The sequence below is a fragment of the Bos javanicus genome, chromosome 21 (genome assembly GCF_032452875.1).
Source record: "Bos javanicus breed banteng chromosome 21, ARS-OSU_banteng_1.0, whole genome shotgun sequence".
Lineage (NCBI taxonomy): Eukaryota > Metazoa > Chordata > Mammalia > Artiodactyla > Bovidae > Bos > Bos javanicus.
This window is the reverse complement of record NC_083888.1, coordinates 6205836-6222451: the sequence shown is the minus strand read 5'-3', so window position 1 is coordinate 6222451 and position 16616 is coordinate 6205836. Positions and strand designations below refer to the sequence as shown.

The 16616-nt window shown below is 50.0% G+C and overlaps 1 protein-coding gene across 3 annotated transcripts in view; it reads right to left on the bottom strand.

The window, feature by feature from the left end:
* Positions 1-16616, bottom strand: part of ADAMTS17 (ADAM metallopeptidase with thrombospondin type 1 motif 17) — a 407285-nt gene that overhangs the window by 79863 nt on the left and 310806 nt on the right. For all 3 annotated transcript variants that reach the window (XM_061394241.1, XM_061394239.1, XM_061394240.1), the window contains exons 16-19: positions 15411-15491; positions 6244-6401; positions 2952-3111; positions 799-934 (exon numbers count right to left, since the gene is read on the bottom strand). In XM_061394241.1, the coding sequence (XP_061250225.1) occupies positions 799-934; positions 2952-3111; positions 6244-6401; positions 15411-15491 (535 nt within the window). The remainder of the gene's footprint in view (positions 1-798; positions 935-2951; positions 3112-6243; positions 6402-15410; positions 15492-16616) is intronic.

Genomic DNA, 16616 nt, shown 5'->3' with positions numbered 1-16616 from the left:
CCGGTTAAAAGTCCAGCCTCTTTCATTTTTGCTTTCCTCAGGGTATATGCCTTAAAGTGATTATCCTTCAATAAAAAAATTAATTAATTAAAAAAAAAAGTCTAGCCTCTTTACAAAAGCTATACATGCCTTAACTGGATGCATAGAACCACAAAACAAAAGCCACATACCTCAACGCTGGGCAGAACAGGAGGCCAGGCGTGATATTACATAATACAACAGAATCAGATGCAAAGTCCCACTAAGATGGAAATAAGGAGGCTTAATTGATGAACACATTCCACACAATTCATCTCGGTTAACAACCCAAGAGAATGCACTTTGGAGTACATGGCCATGAAAGCTAGGGTTGGAAACAGAAGTTCTGATGGATCCCAGACAATAAATAACTTACTGATGTCAATTTCAGCCACTAAATCAGACCGATCACAAACACTAACCAATCAGAATCACTAACACCTACTCACAGGTGCTCACACTCTGAGTTCCTTTTTCTCCAAGACAGAGTAACTTGGAGGAGGTGACATGTGCCAGGTGAAAGTGTGTGGAGATGGCTATTTCTTTTTTTCATGAGATGTTCTTAATGGTCCCCTATGAGACACCTTCCAGTGAGGACTATATACTGCTATCAAAGTTATGGCTTAGTAGCCAGAAATTGAGTATTTTGAACAATCAAAAAATCACTCAGCAACAACAATGGAACTCAGAGTAAGACTGGTATTAATTGTGCAGCACCCTGTTCATGGGTGCTGCTGCTCTGACCCTGAAGGATCCAAGCTTGAGAACAGAGCTCCTTACCGTGACTGGCAGGGGTGCAAGTTGCACCTTCGAACCTGGGGCTCCGGGCGGCTGGCCTGAGGGCAGTCACTGTCGTTCACTAGAGTTGTGGTCTTGTTAACAATCCGTGTGCATGACACGATGCTTCTGCGTTCCCCTGGAAACCAAAGTACACAGAACTGAGAGGCCACAGAACACATTCCTGGAAAGGCCATTTCTTCACCGTGTGGAGGAATGTTCAGGTGCGTCTTGTGATCAGTTTGTCACTTAAACTGACTCTTCTAACGCCTGTGGGTTGTCAGAGAGGGAGGATCATAATTTTAGGGATAAGGGTGTGTGAGACAGGGCAGGGGTAGTAGGGGCAGGAGAAAGACCCTAGAAGAGGATCAGAGAGAAGCAACGCTTCAGATCAGCTGTGTTCCTGGACACCTTGGGGCTCACTGTGGCCAAAGTTCTGATTTGGGTCTCTAATTTCTAACAAAGATTACCAGTCTCTATATCTGTTCATTTGAAGTCTATGGAGATCTGGGCTTGATTAAACAACTGTACAACAGCCCTCACCAGAGATGACAGTTACTTATTACAGAATTCCTGCTTTCTGGAGAGAAGCGAGAAACAGGAAGTGTTGTCTGAAGGACATAGACCAACCTGAAAATTTTTCTATCAACTGCTGCTCATGCCTGAGCATCACCTGCTCTTGGGAAGCCTCACTAACCCCAGCTGACTACACGTTCATTCTTTTGGGTGTTTCCAAAGCACCCTGCTGGAGAAGGCAATGCCAACCCACTCCAGTACTCTTGCCTGGAAAATCCCATGGACGGAGGAGCCTGGTAGGCTGCAGTCCATGGGGTTGCGAAGAGTTGGACACGACTGAGCGACTTCACTTTCACTTTTCACTTTCATGCATTGGAGAAGGAAATGGCAACCCACTCCAGTGTTCTTGCCTGGAGCATCCCAGGAACGGCAGAGCCTGATGGGCTGCCATCTATGAGTCGCACAGAGTCAGACACGACTGAAGCGACTCAGCAGCAGAAGCAGCAGCAAGCACCACTATATGGATCCCATGCTCCTCAATCAAGTCTGTCTTCTGGGGAATTTGTCATGGTACAGCCCTGAACTTGAGTGAGCATAGAAAGCACAGAGATGCCTCAAGCCAGATTTTGGATTGGGCTGGGAGTCATTGGTACCATAAAGGGTTGTGATAGTGACAGCAGCAGAACAGCACCCCGTACCCCCAGCCAGAGAAGCCTGCTAACTCTTGTCCTGGGGCCATGCTGAGTTTGCAGCAAGTTGGCCTAGAGGAAGTTTGGTGCCATTAGCCCTGCAGGACCAGTGCCATGCCCGCGTCTTACCTGCCAGCCCACCCTCTGGGTTGGCATTCCAGGGTCCAGGTCAACCTTCTGTCCTAACTCTGTCCATCAACATTTACCTGCCTTGCATCCATCCCATGACCCCGCTCTGTGTCCTGTCAGGGCGCTGTTGGCTAAGAGTTCAGAATGCTTCCCTTCACTCCTCCTAAACAACACTGTAACGACTATGATGTTCTTTGTTCATATTGATGTTTATAGTATTTGAGTTTCCTCCTGCAGTGGGCATGAGGGCTGATCATCCTATTTTGGAGGTGAGGAAATTTAGGTACAGAGAGAATACACCATCTGCTAATAAATGGAGGCAAATCATGAAGCCAGAACCCAGACCCAGAGTGTTGCACTGGAATTGGAGGACTTTTCTTTGCATTATATTACTGTTGATTCCATTGGTTTCCATGTATTTCCACTGGTGACTGTAGCAAAAAGAAAGGGTATTTGAAGGTCAGAAACATCTTCCAGCACCCTTTTCCAAGCGTAACAGGTGCAAGTCTGTTCTGTGCACTCCCAGGGTCACCTGTCATACTTGTGACACAGCTACACATTAGTCAAACCTCCACTCCGATCAGCATCAAAGGCTGTAGGGAAAGCAGCCACATGGACGCAACTTCAGCCTGGAGGAGTCTGGAAGAAGACCCTGCCCAGAGAAATCTGCAGCAGGATGCAGTTACATTCCACAGAAATACAAGTTACTTATGTGGCCAGCCTTTCCCAGGCAATGTGCACCCGCCACAGAGTGCCCTGAATTCACTTCTCCTCTGTTTGGTAAAACCCCACACCCAGTGAGCCCACAACCCTGCTGCTCACCTCCGCCACACTGCACACTGCACCCTTCCCAGCCGCTGTGGGTCCAGATGAACAAGGAGTCCTGGGGTTTTTCTGGTTCACTTTGATTTTCAGTGGTGTAGTTTACAGGAATGGTGTATTCATAATGAATTCCGTAATTTTGATCATGAAATAACAACACCTGCATCAGTAGCAAAATAAAAGGCCACTTTGAAATAGAGCAAAAGCCCACAGGATTGCTGAATTTGCAAGCAAACCCATGTTGTGGCTGTCTTCCCACCAGGGATAGCCCATTCTTTTGGGGGTTTCAAAACAGGTTCATGCCAGGGGCACTCCTTTATTTCAGTTTTGGTTTCCACAGATACTCAACTCGGGGGCTGGAGCATATGTAAACCATTGGCAGGGAGCTCTACTCTTTTCCACTGGAGAGAGGACTGGTTTAGATGAGGGATTTGGGGATAAGCCAGTCTGAGTGCTCTAACTGCACTTTACATGCTCCATGTAATCACCCACGAAACTGCCCTTGTGGGTGAGAAAGACACAAATATACGGCTTTTTCTAAACAGGCATCTGAACAGGTAGGGTGACTCCTTTGCAAATGAATGCCACTCTTCATGCCCCAAGCACCAGTCACTGCCATGTGTAAGGCAGGCTCCAGGTTAAACATAGCCCCTACAAGGGAACCTTGTGGATGCCTGTCAAGGATGCAGGAGCCTTCCTGTACCATGGGAGCTAGGATCACGACAATGCCCACAGGGTGGCACAGGCCTGGCACAGGGCTTAAAGCTGGCAGTGAGGTATGGGGGAGCCATGATCCTGCAGCCTGGGGACCCTGGGGTCTGAAATCCTGGCAAGTGGGCAGGTAGAGGGGCCTTCTCTTAGTTTGGTAATGGCTTTGACAAGCCTTGGAAGCACAGAGGTGCTGTATGGGCTTTATTTTTCTACGTGTACTTAATGGTGTGAAAGAAGCTCTCTTGTGGGAACTTCAAATGGCCTGCCTGTTGGTGGTACATCTTCAGCCCAGGCTTGGAACCAGGTGGCACTCCTGGGTCTAAGCAGCCAGCAACTTCACGTCCAGGCTGCGGTTCTGGGACAGCAGGTCAGCGGGAGCTGGAGGCAGAAGGTGCTCCATCTGACCTGAGGGAGGCCAGCAGACTGTGTGCCAGACGACAGGAGTCACTCTCCCGCCCAAGCATCTCCCAGCCCTCCTAAGGCTGGAGTTGCAGGGTGGGGGTGGGGTGCTAAGAGCAGCCCAAACTGAATAAACATCCACTTCTCCAAGAAATAGACTTGCGGTAATACATTTGGAAAAATGCCTCCAGTTTAAAAAAAAAAAAAAAAAAACACAACTCTTTAAAAGAGATCTTTATTATCTCAGTATGGGAATAAGACTGGTGAATTGAGAATCCATATGAAACCAATTTCATGCAATTTTGTAGCCACGTATAATTTGTGTGTGCATGTACGTAATTGGTTTCAAATGCAGGTCCCCATGGCTCTATGGGCACTCCTGACCTCTCAAGCAATGAGCACACCTCAGTTAGGGGACAATGGATTTTGCTTCAGAGGAAGACGGGCTCCTCTCATTTCTAGATTTAGAAACTGGAAGTAACTAGCAATCACATTTCAAGAGAGAAAAGTGATTAATGTTCAAGAAGGCAGGAACTTCAGCTGTGGCAGTTGTTGCGTTCCCCGAGTTTTGTTTATCATGGTCTGAATGAATCCCGGCTGTGCATTTGCTTTAACGGGCTGACAATTCACTCACAGTTTATGCAAGCTTTGGGGAAAGAAGGGAAATAGACCCATCTTGGTGTTTGCTAGAAAAGCAACTTCATGTGCTAACAGGTGATACTGCTATCTTGGGTTTTATCTTGTCTTTCACTTCCTCTTTTAGTCCCTCTGAATGACTGCTTTTAACTCAGGACAGGAGGATTTGTTCCAGTGACTTAGATTAGGAAACAATCTAATCACAGAGAAATGGCTTAGGTAAAGGCTTCCCCAGTGGCTTAGCGGGTAAAGAATCTGCCTGCCATGCAGGAGACACAGCAGATGTGGATTCAATCCCTGGATCCGGAAGATCCTCTGGAGGAGGAAATGGGAACCCACTCCAGTATTCTTGCCTGGAAAATCCCATGGACAGAGGAGCCTGGTGGGCTACAGTCCACGGAGTTGCAGGAGTCAGACAACTGAACACATAAGTATGCACAGGTTCTTAGGTCCCAGGAATCAACTTTCAAATGTATATCTGCAGTAGCTTTAGTGTGTGGATTGTTGCACTACGTCAGCCATGGGAACTAGTTCCCTTTGCTCTTATTGGAAACTGTAACAGGCTTAGGGCCATTATGGGAGCCATCTCTGCTCACTTGCAGAGCTAGTCTCCTCAGGAGATTCTTACTGAGAGGTGGCCTGGGAATCTCTCGGGCATCACCTAATCTTAAACAGATGCTGGCTGCCAGAGACCACAAATTAATGGGGATGATAAGAACTTCCAAGTAGAGACTTCGGGTGGCATGGAGGACAAACTGTCCTTTGATTACAGATACACAAGCTGTGACAATCCCCATTCTTTGGAAGGAGACATCGAATCAGTAATTATGAGCCATCCAAAGTTAGCCACAAGAACTCCTGAACCCTGAGAAGGCAATGGTGGCATTCTTTTCCCAGGAGATCTTTCACAGTCTTAAAAGGCAGTATAACCAAACATTTCAGTGGTTTGCATGCGGTCCTTCCTGAGACAACATGTAAGACCAGAGTGCCCAGATCTGGCCCAACTCCACAGATTTCTTGAGACCATCTGGGGAGTAAATAGTCCAGTAGAATTTGTTTCTGTCTCAATTCCTGAAGGCTTGTTGCAAGCTGAGTCTGGAAAACCTGAGTAGTGTTGGTTTGGAAACAGAGTCAACAGTTTGTTTTCAAAAGGTAGTTTCTGATGTAATTATACAAACTGTGGGGCAAATCTAAGCCACCTGATACGAAAACAGACTTTGAGTGGGACTGTCTGCTTAATGATGCCAGGTCTCCCCGGCGGCCACATGACTAAGCATTTCCATCCTGGAGGTGGTTCCTTTTGAAAAAGATGGGAGTTCTGCCAGTAAAGAGCCAAGGCAGAATTTTGAGAGGGCAGCATTTTGAAGCATGTGGCAAAATGGATTATACAAGGTAAAAACCAAGAGAGAGACTGGACCAGCAGGTGGCCAGGTAAACCACCAGGAACCAAGCGTACCTCCTCCCATAGGCCCCCAGGGAAGAAGTCAGCTGGTAGATCTCTTGGACCCAACCAACTCAGGACAAACACAAAAGCACAGCAAATTACCATCAGATGCAGCGGCATTTTGGTCGGTCCCTTGGCAGAAATTTTCTCCCACAGGCCCCTTCGAACGTAGCGGACAGTTGTGCCTGCAATCTGGAACTCTCCAGGGAGCTCTATCTTCCAGTCACTGTTGATGGATCTCTTACTGGAGTCTTTGAGAGCTAGAAAGAAAATGGAACGCCACGGAATTGGGGGAGTCAGCCTGTGTTTGAAGGGAGTCAGGGTGTCTTGAGGGGTGGGTTGGAGGGCTCATGCTCCGCCTCCACAGGGGACAAGAGGGAGGCCTGCCCTGAGAGAAAGGGAGCTTTCTCTGAGAACAGAAGACTGGCTCATGGGCAGAGAACGGCTCCTGACCCCAGGTCCCTGAGCTCAGCTGCCTCGGCTCCTTCACCTCTGAGCATGGGCTGGTGTCTCAGAACCAGCTCACACGGAGCGGGTGTGGGAAGGAGTGCCAGAGGACGCAGACAGCCACACACAGCCCTATCGTATTTCGCTAGACTTACAAAGTAGAGGGTTTTCTGCTGGATGAATGGATTCTATTTCAACATGTCCAAGTCTCCAAAACAGGTTTTGCAGCTTTAGCAAAATTCATCATTCATTTCACTCTTACCTACCTGGGGCTTCTTAGAGGGCAGCCTAACTCTAGTGTCCCTTAAGGATCTGATAGCCCCAGATTAGTGAAGTAGATGCTCCTTCAAGAAGCAAGTGCCCTTCTATAAAGATGGGAGTCTCCCATCCAGAGCTGCTTACAGACAGACGTGGCAGTAAGTCAGCTGATGCCTCAGGAGTGGCAGGGGCGCTCAGCCTCATGGCCTCTGCCAGTTTCACACTTTGCTCTCTCAGTGTGTTGGAACTGACATGGAACTGATATTCTGCTGACTGGCTATAGCAAAGATTTGGTTTTCCATACAAGCCATGTATTTATTATCATCCGACTGCTCACCCGTAATTTCTTTGTTTTTTCCTCACTCAGGCTTTAGAGTCATGTGGTTCTCATGAGAGAGCATTCTACAGTGAAATTCTGGGCTTTTTAGGTTTGTTTTGCTTTGTTATTCAGGAAAGTAACCAATGATTATAGAACCTACTCTGACATGTAAGAGAAGGCAGTAAATGAAAATAGTCAATAGCAAGCCTTTATGTCACTCAAAACATAAAATTCTCTGTGCACCCCAAGTCCAATGCCACATTCTTTGCCAGCACCCCTGAACCCTGCTCAGTCTAGAATCAGTGAAATCAGGTGCCCCACTCTTTGCTTATATGGTCAGAAACAAAATGCCCACATATAATACCAGTTTTGGATAATGAGAGTTGAAACCCACAAGTAGTTTCAGTTAAGCCTGAACCCACGAGCCCTGGGCTGAGTTAGGACCTGATGGGTTCAATCCCGGTCAGGCCACAAGCAGCTGGGGGTGCTGCCCTCTGTTTCCTGGTCTGCAGGACATGGTGGTCCCGGCTGGCTCCCCTGCCCCGAGGGGGAGGTGCAGGCTCAGCATTCCGCATTTACAGGAACCACCAGGAGAAACCGAGGGCTCTGGGTAGGGCTGCCTCCCAGTAGGACAGCTTCCAGGAGGGGCCGCACTCAGTGAGGGTGGCTGCGCAGCACGTGGCTGCGGATTACAGGACTCCAGGAATGGCTTCGAAAAGAGAACGCTCCAGCGCTTAGCACCCAATGTTTCCCGTCTAAGAATTCTGCCCACTCTTGGGATCTCCTGGCTACTGGAAGGAAGCGAGTCTGTTGGGATACTCACAAGTTCTGCTCCTTTTTCTCTTCCTCAGCCAGCCCTGCAAGTCCCCATTTAAGGGGCACATTCTCTGGGTTAGCTTCTCTGTATGCTAGTACCCATTTGACCTTCCCAACAGTGCTCTAAGGTAAAGGATTACGGTCTTCTTTCTCACAGATGAGGAAATGGGGGCACGGGGGGTTCAGTAACCTGCCTGAAGTCACACAGCTATTGTCACGTGGAGGCCTGAACCTAAATAGACCAAGGTCCCACGTTCGTTAGGTCACAGCACAAGTCTAGAGTTTTACGACAGACACTGGAATGTGCAAATGTCACATTCTCCCAGAGAACACATTCCAACCTCAGATCACTGTGATGCCTCATGTTCTACATATCCTCATAAAAACACCTAAGCTTGTGGTTTTCCACAGCTTCCAGTGAACTACCAACCTACAAGTACTTTCGGCCATATTAGCTATTGGGGTATCTAGCAACGGGTGCATGGGTGTTCACTGCTCTTTCACTTCCTCTGAAGGTTTGGACAACTGTTTTCTTACCACTTTCTGAGGGCCTTGTAGCTGGTGCTGAAGACACAGCTCCTGCCCTCGGGAGCTCAGGGTTTGAAAGCGAGGTGGGCGAGAAGACAGATAAACATGAGACACTTGCAGAAGCTCTGAGACAGAGGCCAGTCCAGGGCTCATGTGTGTGTGTGGGCAGAGACTGGGCCTGCTGGGGAAGGCCTTCTGGAGGGGAGGCCCGGAACTGAGACAGCAGGGAGCAGAGGCGGCTGGAGCACCTGGCAGCTTGGACTTGCTCCCTGGCTCCTTGATAAGCTCAGTTTCTGTGCAGAGTTGGGTGTTCGGGTGGGGAGGGAGGCACTCTGCCCATGCAGAGAATCAAGAGGAGGTGACAGAGAGAGGCTGCAGAGGTGGAGAAGGAGAGGGGAGGCTTACTGTCATTGTCACTGGGCTGGGATGCTTGAGCGGGTTGAGAATCTCTGTAACTTGGAATCAGCGAGATGAGCAGAGTGAGTTTCTGTAAAGCTGGGGACCACCGTCACTCTGGGGCCACCCCCAGAGCCTCTTTCCCTCACAGAGACCAGGGCACACTGGGGCGGCCCGCCCCTCCCATCTCAGCCTGCGCTCGTGCCCTAGTTGACTCCTGCACTCAGTGGCCCTGGCTGGGCCTGGCCTTGCTCCACTTTAGGGCTTTTGAACTGTGGTGTTGGAGAAGACTCTTGAGAGTCCCTTGGACTGCAAGGAGATCCAACCAGTCCATCCTAAAGGAGATCAGTCCTGGGTGTTCATTGGAAGGACTGATGTTGAAGCAGAAACTCCAATACTTTGGCCACCTCGTGTGAAGAGCTGACTCATTGGAAAAGACCATGATGCTGGGCAAGATTGAGGGCAGGAGGAGAAGGGGACGACAGAGGATGAGATGGTTGGATGGCATCACTGACTCAGTGGACATGGATTTGGGTGGATTCTGGGAGTTGGTGATGGACAGGGAGGCCTGGTGTGCTGCAGTTCATGGGGTCGCAAAGAATCAGACACTACTGAGCGACTGAACTGAACTGAGTGTGTTGCTCCCTGACATCTCTCTGTCCTTCTGCAAGTAACACCCCCCAGAGGAGCTTCTGGGGATGTTTTTTTCCCCAGTCATGGGAGGCTGACCCTAAACTCCTCCTCAGCTCCAGAAGTGGGTCCACCACCCAACTTGGGACATGAAGAGTCAATTGTAACATTTGCATTCACCTTGGGAAGAAGCAGCTCTCTTTCCCAAAGTTGCCCAGGGACTCGATATATCGAGTCTGCCAGTGCGTGGCAAGAGGCCCTCAGACGACAGTGCACTGAGGCAGGACAGCAGGGCTGGATACAGGCATCATTTCCCACAGTTTTATGCCCCTGGGCCCAGCGGCACCTGAAGGCAATACTCAGAACCCGAGGACTGGGTCTAGCTTCCACATGTCACATTTGGAGGTTGGTTTTTGAAAAACATTAACCATGATAGAAGCAGGGCAGGTTGAGAAAGAAAATGACTAGTATGTATTTCTAGAAGTCACCCCAGGATCCTTACTGATGTCAGCTTAGTACCCTCTGAGACTCAGAAAGGCGCACTCCCTCCAGGCCTTAACCCCTCTCCGGGACCCTGCCCTGCCCAGTACTTGTTCAGGGTGAGGTGGCTCTTTCTTACTTGGCCTTGTTTCCAAGGTGCTTTAACAGGACTTATTGGATTATGAACTGAAAACCACGCCACTCTCGTGCCAAAAGGCAAGCATCGGGGAGGTCAAGAGTGGGAAGAACTGGAAAAAGTGCAGGAGGGCACAGCTGGAGCCAATTATAACCCATCCACAGAAACGGCACACAGAGGTGTGGGGACTGCCTGGGGAAGCCCTATTCCTGCGGGCAGAGGCACCCACCGTGGGTCCCCCCAGGAACAGAGCCTGTGGGTGCTGGGCATGTGCCACCCTCTCACCATGAGGACAGGGTCCTGTGGGGCGGTAGGGTTGAGGGGAGGAGACGTTTCCATAGGTGGTCCACAGGCTGGGCGGGGGAGGTCACAGAGGGGTGAACACGGCCAGGGAAGACAGGGGGCGAGTGATAGAGGCAGGCAGTGGCTCCCCCGTGATTCCAGAAGGGCAAGGAGCAGGAGGGGGAGGAACGCGCCTGACGGCACAGTGCTGGGGACAGGCTCTGGAGAAAGCAGCCTAGATTTCCACTGCTTGTCACTACTCAAGCTGTAAACGCGCCCTCGTGGCAGATTTCAGCGAGCCACGTGAGCTCTGTGAATGCAGATCTGGGAAGAGACACAAACTATCAGCCTTCCCATCCACACCCTGCTGCTGGGCACTCTCACACCTGTCTGAGCCTTGGAGGTCCAGGCCTGGGCTGCTGAATCGGTAAAATCTCACTGTCACAGCTTCAGAGGGTATGTGTATGGGGGGGGGGGTGGGCTCTCATGGCCCCAAAAAGAAGAAACTTTGCCTGTCCAAGGTTGGCTGTGGCCGTCTGCACGGCAGCTACAAGCTTCTAGAACATGCAGCCAGTTTTACCACTGCTACTTGACCCCCTCATCTGACCACTTCCTCGGGACAGCGGGCTCATGATGACAATCCTTCATGCATTTTGCAAGGGAGGAAAACTCAGAGGCAGAATTCTAAGTAGGAGGCCATCCGTTCCAAGAATCATGGGGATTGCTGCAAGCCTGCTGACTCTGGGGTGAGTCATTGAGGCAGTAAATCCAAAATCTACAGGCTGCTATGGTCCACGCTGGAATTCTGAACTTCCTGCTAAAACTGGACATTAGCACCTTACATCCTTTCAGAAGAGTACGACTGCAGCCTCAGAAAGTCTGCTGGAATCTCAAGATCTGAACATCACTGATAGTGGACAGGTTCAGTGTGGAGTCTGATGAGAAAACCACCCTGTGGGGCCACGTCAGCCCTAGAGAACAGGCGTGCAGGTCGCTCCTGGCCCGTCTGCAGCAGCCCCCCAGAGCGAGCTTACCAGAGCAGGGTTTGCACAACCCAGGGGAGTTGAAGCTCCAGAGCCCCTCATGGGGCCCTTTCCAAGGCTGTATACAAAATGCATTCTGTTCCTTAAAGAAGCCCTCCGAAATTAAACAAGTTTTGGTCTCTAGAAATTCCTGTTCCTCTCGATCCTTGGCATCAATGGTATTTGCAAGCCCCCTTCATCTGTAAGCATTTTAAGGTGAATTTGTATTTGAAATTAGAATCTTTAGGCTGAGAAACTCAACAGGGGCTGTTAAGTTGTTGCTCAGTCGCTCACTGGTATCTGACTCTTTGCAACCCCATGGACTGCAGCACGCCAGGCTTCCCACAAATGCTCTGCTCTGACAAAGAAATAATGGAGTTAAGAACAAAGGGGATTCCAGAGCAACGTGATCCTATCTGTAATGTCAGAAATTCAGATTCGCTGGGGAGGATATTTTCACTTGCTGGTCCTGCCTTAGCCAGAAGTTGGATGTTTAAACCCTGCCCCAAAGGCAGCAGTACTTGCTTTTGTGTGTTTTGCTTAGGAGCTACTAGAAGCCTTTCAACAGCTGAAGAGACTCGCGGGATGAAGATGAGTACACGCCTTCCCCTGCTACCACGGTAGAGCCAAACCTCCTCAAAACGGCCTGAAGTGTGAGGTCACATGGGGACCGTCTGTTTCCGCCTGGCCCTCCTGTCTCTCTGCAGACATTGACACGATGTTCCTGGACTTCCGGGCACCACGGGAGATCCTGAGCCTTTTCAGGGACTGGGGAGGGGGCGTTCTTACGGGATGGCCCGGCTCCTCTCTGGACTGCCCGGAGGCAGACACAGGTCAGACCGTGTCCGCATGCCCACCTCTCGCTCAGCACTGTGAAGAAGCCGGGCTCCTTTCTGTCTCTCTGCCTCCTGGACTCCACTGGAAGACTTGACCCACATTCAACCTACTTCTCATCCTGGCGTTGAGTCAGCTCCTTTTATTTCCACTCGGAGTTCTGCCAGCTCCGCTCTCAGCTATGGATGCAAACTGCAGAGGCATTTCCTGTTCCAGGTGGTTTCGAGCAGAAAGCCAGGCAGCGTGGGTTGAAGGTAGGTGGGGTGAATTCTTCAGGAACTGCTCCCGCAAATGGGAGAGCAACTCAAAGTTACACAGGGTCGATATCCAAAGCACCCAGCCCTGGGTGGAAACGAGGCTTGTTTGAACTGACTTTAGAAACATATCGCGCATGGACCACGTTCTGATCTCCCTTGTGTACACACCAGGCCCTGGAACACTGGAACTGTGATTTGCAGATAAGGTGGCAGAGTCTGGCTCCAACCTCCCAAGGAGGTTTAGTGCTTCTAGGGAGCTGAGAATTCGTCCTGAGACATTGACCCTATCTCCTAAGATGGACACATGCTTCTCTGAAATCCACATGTCAAAGCAGTAGCAACAGGCAGGTTTAACACATTCTCCAGTGAAAAACTACCTCCATCCAATCTCTGGCTGTGACTGACGCCTCCATGAGCTGCAGCCGGCTAAGCTGGAGAGAAGCTTGGATGAGCAGCTGAACTCCCAGAGCCCTGGTTTCCTCCTCAGTGATTAGGCACAGCAATACTCTGGTATTTGGGGATCAGGGGTCAGGTCTTCAAAGCTGAGCAGAGCTCAATGACTGGGACTCACGATGTCAGTGTCAGGGTTGTTATTGGAAAGTGTGGCCCTCGGCATCAGGGGCAGAGAGGGACCACCATGAAAAAGCTGGCTCCCCCCGGTGGCATCCACAAGGGGTTACTTGTTGGCCCTAACAGGTTCCAGTGAAAAATCATCTTCACTACAGGAATTAGATGTCGAGGGATCTAAAGGATTCTGACAACCTTCTGTCTATTCTATCACACAGAAAAGCACACGTAAGGATCATGTTCCCACCTTTACCAGATACCTGGGGCTGGAGGAATGATGCTGGGAAGTCTTAAGGGCTGGACAGGAAGCTGAGGAACTTACTAGCAGGGCACCTACTGGTGCTTTATGGAAGGACCAGGAAACTGACCTTGGAATTGTGCCAGCACCTGAGATACCAGGATCATGAGTTTTGAATAAGATAAAGGTCAAAGGTGATGTCAGATTCCCACAGAGACCCAATGCTTCTGGGGAGCAGAAACATCTCCAGGTAGGGGATGGCCAATGGATCAGTTGGAAACGCTAACTTTTGCCATGATACTGGGTGATGGGACCCCAAAACAAATGCTGATAAAGTTGACAAAATTTCCTTAGATGGGCAGAAAGAAGGGGCTGGTGTTCTTCGAGAATCTAGTAAAAGGGCTGTCACTTTGAAAAAGTTGCGGAGAGCAGGGTAGGCCCTGTTTTGGAAAGCATTTATGAGCATCGCTCTATTTGTAAAGCAACAGCTGGGATGGCTGCAGAGAAGAGTGCCAGGCTGGACCGAGCCAGCGTGGGAAAAACCACAGGGCTGATGGAGACCAATGTGGATGCCAACCTGAGGAACAGCATGTCCCAGGCTGGCAGCAGGAAGAGCAATGTCCATTATGGCTTCCAGGACGCGGATGGATGGGCGGCAGGTGAGAGAGTTGGGAGGGGGCAGGGCTGTCTGGGACCCAGTAGGGACCCCTGGGGGCTGCTTGCCCACGAGCCTGGTGTAGGCACTTAGAAACAGGAGCTCCTGTGCCCACTCCCAAGTCAGGTGTGAGAGGGCTATCTTGGTGTCTGTAAGTGGTTTGCAACTCCTCTATAGGATGGTGGTCTTCACTGCACACCTGCCTACTAGAGGTTTGGTCTGCATCCATCTCATCAGACTTTGGGTTTTTCAAGTGGAGACCATTTCAAAGAAAGACTTAGATACTTTTATATCTACAAAGCAAGGAATGTGGACAAAGCCATGTTTTTAAAAATCAGTGATAAAGGTTGAAATAAAAGCGTTTCATGAGTAAACCTCATTTTAGCCAAAATAGCTTAATTCTTAAGTTTGAAGCCAGAAAAAGATCATGTCTTACATAAAAAACATCTCAAACAGCACCTTGCCACACAGATGGGGAGATACAACATGAGGACGCTTGAGAGGGGTGCCTGGGTAGGAGGTTAGCCACCTCCATGCGAAATCCAGCCCAAGACAGGAACACAGGAGCAGGGCTGGGGGGACAGGGGCACAGCACGTCCCATCCCAGTGAACTCAGGCCAGAGGCAGGCCCTGTGCGAGGCAGCATTCAGAACAGCTGTGTGTCCGCTCAGCACTAGTACTACCCTGGAACCTGAGCACAAGGTGGACCTTTCGGGGACTCATGGAGAGCCTGAGAATTGAGTTTAGGACACACTCAGAGGATCTTTGGTGAAGAAGGGGCTAAACGGAACAATGCTTGGGCTTTAAGCACAGTTTTGTCAGCTCTGTCGAAGGCAATGAAGACCAGTGCGGAATGCAACTTAATCCTTCTACAGAAAGATGAGCAACCATCCATGCAGTTGGCACTGGGAATTTGGGGCACACAGTACTTCGTGAAACCAGTGTTCTTTTGGGTTTCCATTAGATTGAGAGCAGTTATTCTTTTTCCAGATAACGAGTCACACTGAGAGCCATCCACAGCCTACAGGAGCTCCCACAAGTTGGGTGCTGCACCCTTGCTGCTCAGGCTCTGGCTGCCTGAGCACTCCTGGAGTTACTTTGGGGGACTTAGGCTACCCCAATTCCTTACAACTTCCTTCATTCACTCTTCTATCACCTGCCTTCCTGTCCAAAGCTGGTGGTTCCTATTCAGCCCCTCCCCTCATCCACCTTGGGGTTGGCTGCACTTTAGCCAAACACGACAGTACTGCTTTGTACCTGCTGATTGCTCACTATGCCTAAAATATGAGTTAAAATCAATGGCCTGAGAGCACCGTGTCAGCATTTCGCTGACCCAAATTAGCGGCTTGATCGTCCAAATCAGTGTTCAGAACATAAACTATGAGCCAAACATTTTTGTTTTACCCAGAAAACTGTGGGCAGGTTTATCCTCCACCACACGAATCCTTCGAGCTCCAGCTGGAATGATGGCAGCTTCAATATAACCTGTATTGACAGATAACACACAGGTGAGCCAACATACCTCCACCCGCCAGTAGAGGCTCACAGCAACCCCCACCAAAACCCGCTGCTCCATCCCCACAGTGACTTCAGAGCTCTGAGAAATCAAGCTGGTCAACTAATAAGAAGCGTTCTTCTATAGCCAGAATATCCTGGCTGCCCAAATTCCAGAGAGCACCATTTGCACATGTTACGAGTTGAACTAGGTCCCCCCCACCCCCAAATCCATATGATGGAGTCCTAAGCCCCAGGACCTCAGAATGTGACCTTATTGGAAACTGGGCTGTTGCAGACGAAATTAGTTAAGACAAGGTCATATTGGAGCAGGTGGGTCCCCAGTCCTATATGACTGGTGCAATTATAACAAGAGGAAGACTGGACACAGACGTGTACACAGGGAGAACTCTGTATAATCACGAGGCGGAGATCAAGATGATGCCTCTTACAAGCTGAAGACTGCCAGCAAAACACCAGAAGCAGGAGAGAGGCATGGGACAGATTCTTTCTCACCTGCACGAGAAACCAACACTGCCAACAACTGATCTCAGACTACCACCCCCCAAACTGAGACCGTGTGCGTCTCCTGTTTATGCCTCCCTGTGGTACTTGGCTGCAGCAGCCCCAGTAAACTACGAGCCTGGAGTTGTGTGTGAAGAGCACTGCCCTGGAGCACGGGTGCTAAATGCCCCCGGCCACACCATCTACTAGGTTCCTTCCATCTTTGCTGAACTTTGTCCCTGGTTCTATGGGATGACGGCAGAAACTGGGCTACTTGCCCTATGACAAAACCACTGCCTTATCACCAGGTATCATTTCCTGCTTTCATTGCCCTTTGGACTTTTCTGCAACCACTGCAGTGAATACTTCTGTCCATTTCCCTGAGTATTTCCAAGTATAATGGGGTCCCTCAGAGGCCAGGGCCTTCCGCCCATGCTCTGACCCCACACATGCCCAATACGGCAGGTGGTTAGTGAAGTTCTGGAAGGAAATGACTGAGGCTGCCAGGGAGGAAGTCAGGGGCTGGCAAAAGCCTGGTTAACAGGGCAACTGCGTCAATTAATGAGCCCAACATAATAGCGAGATTCTGAAATGTAGGCTGGTAATCACTTG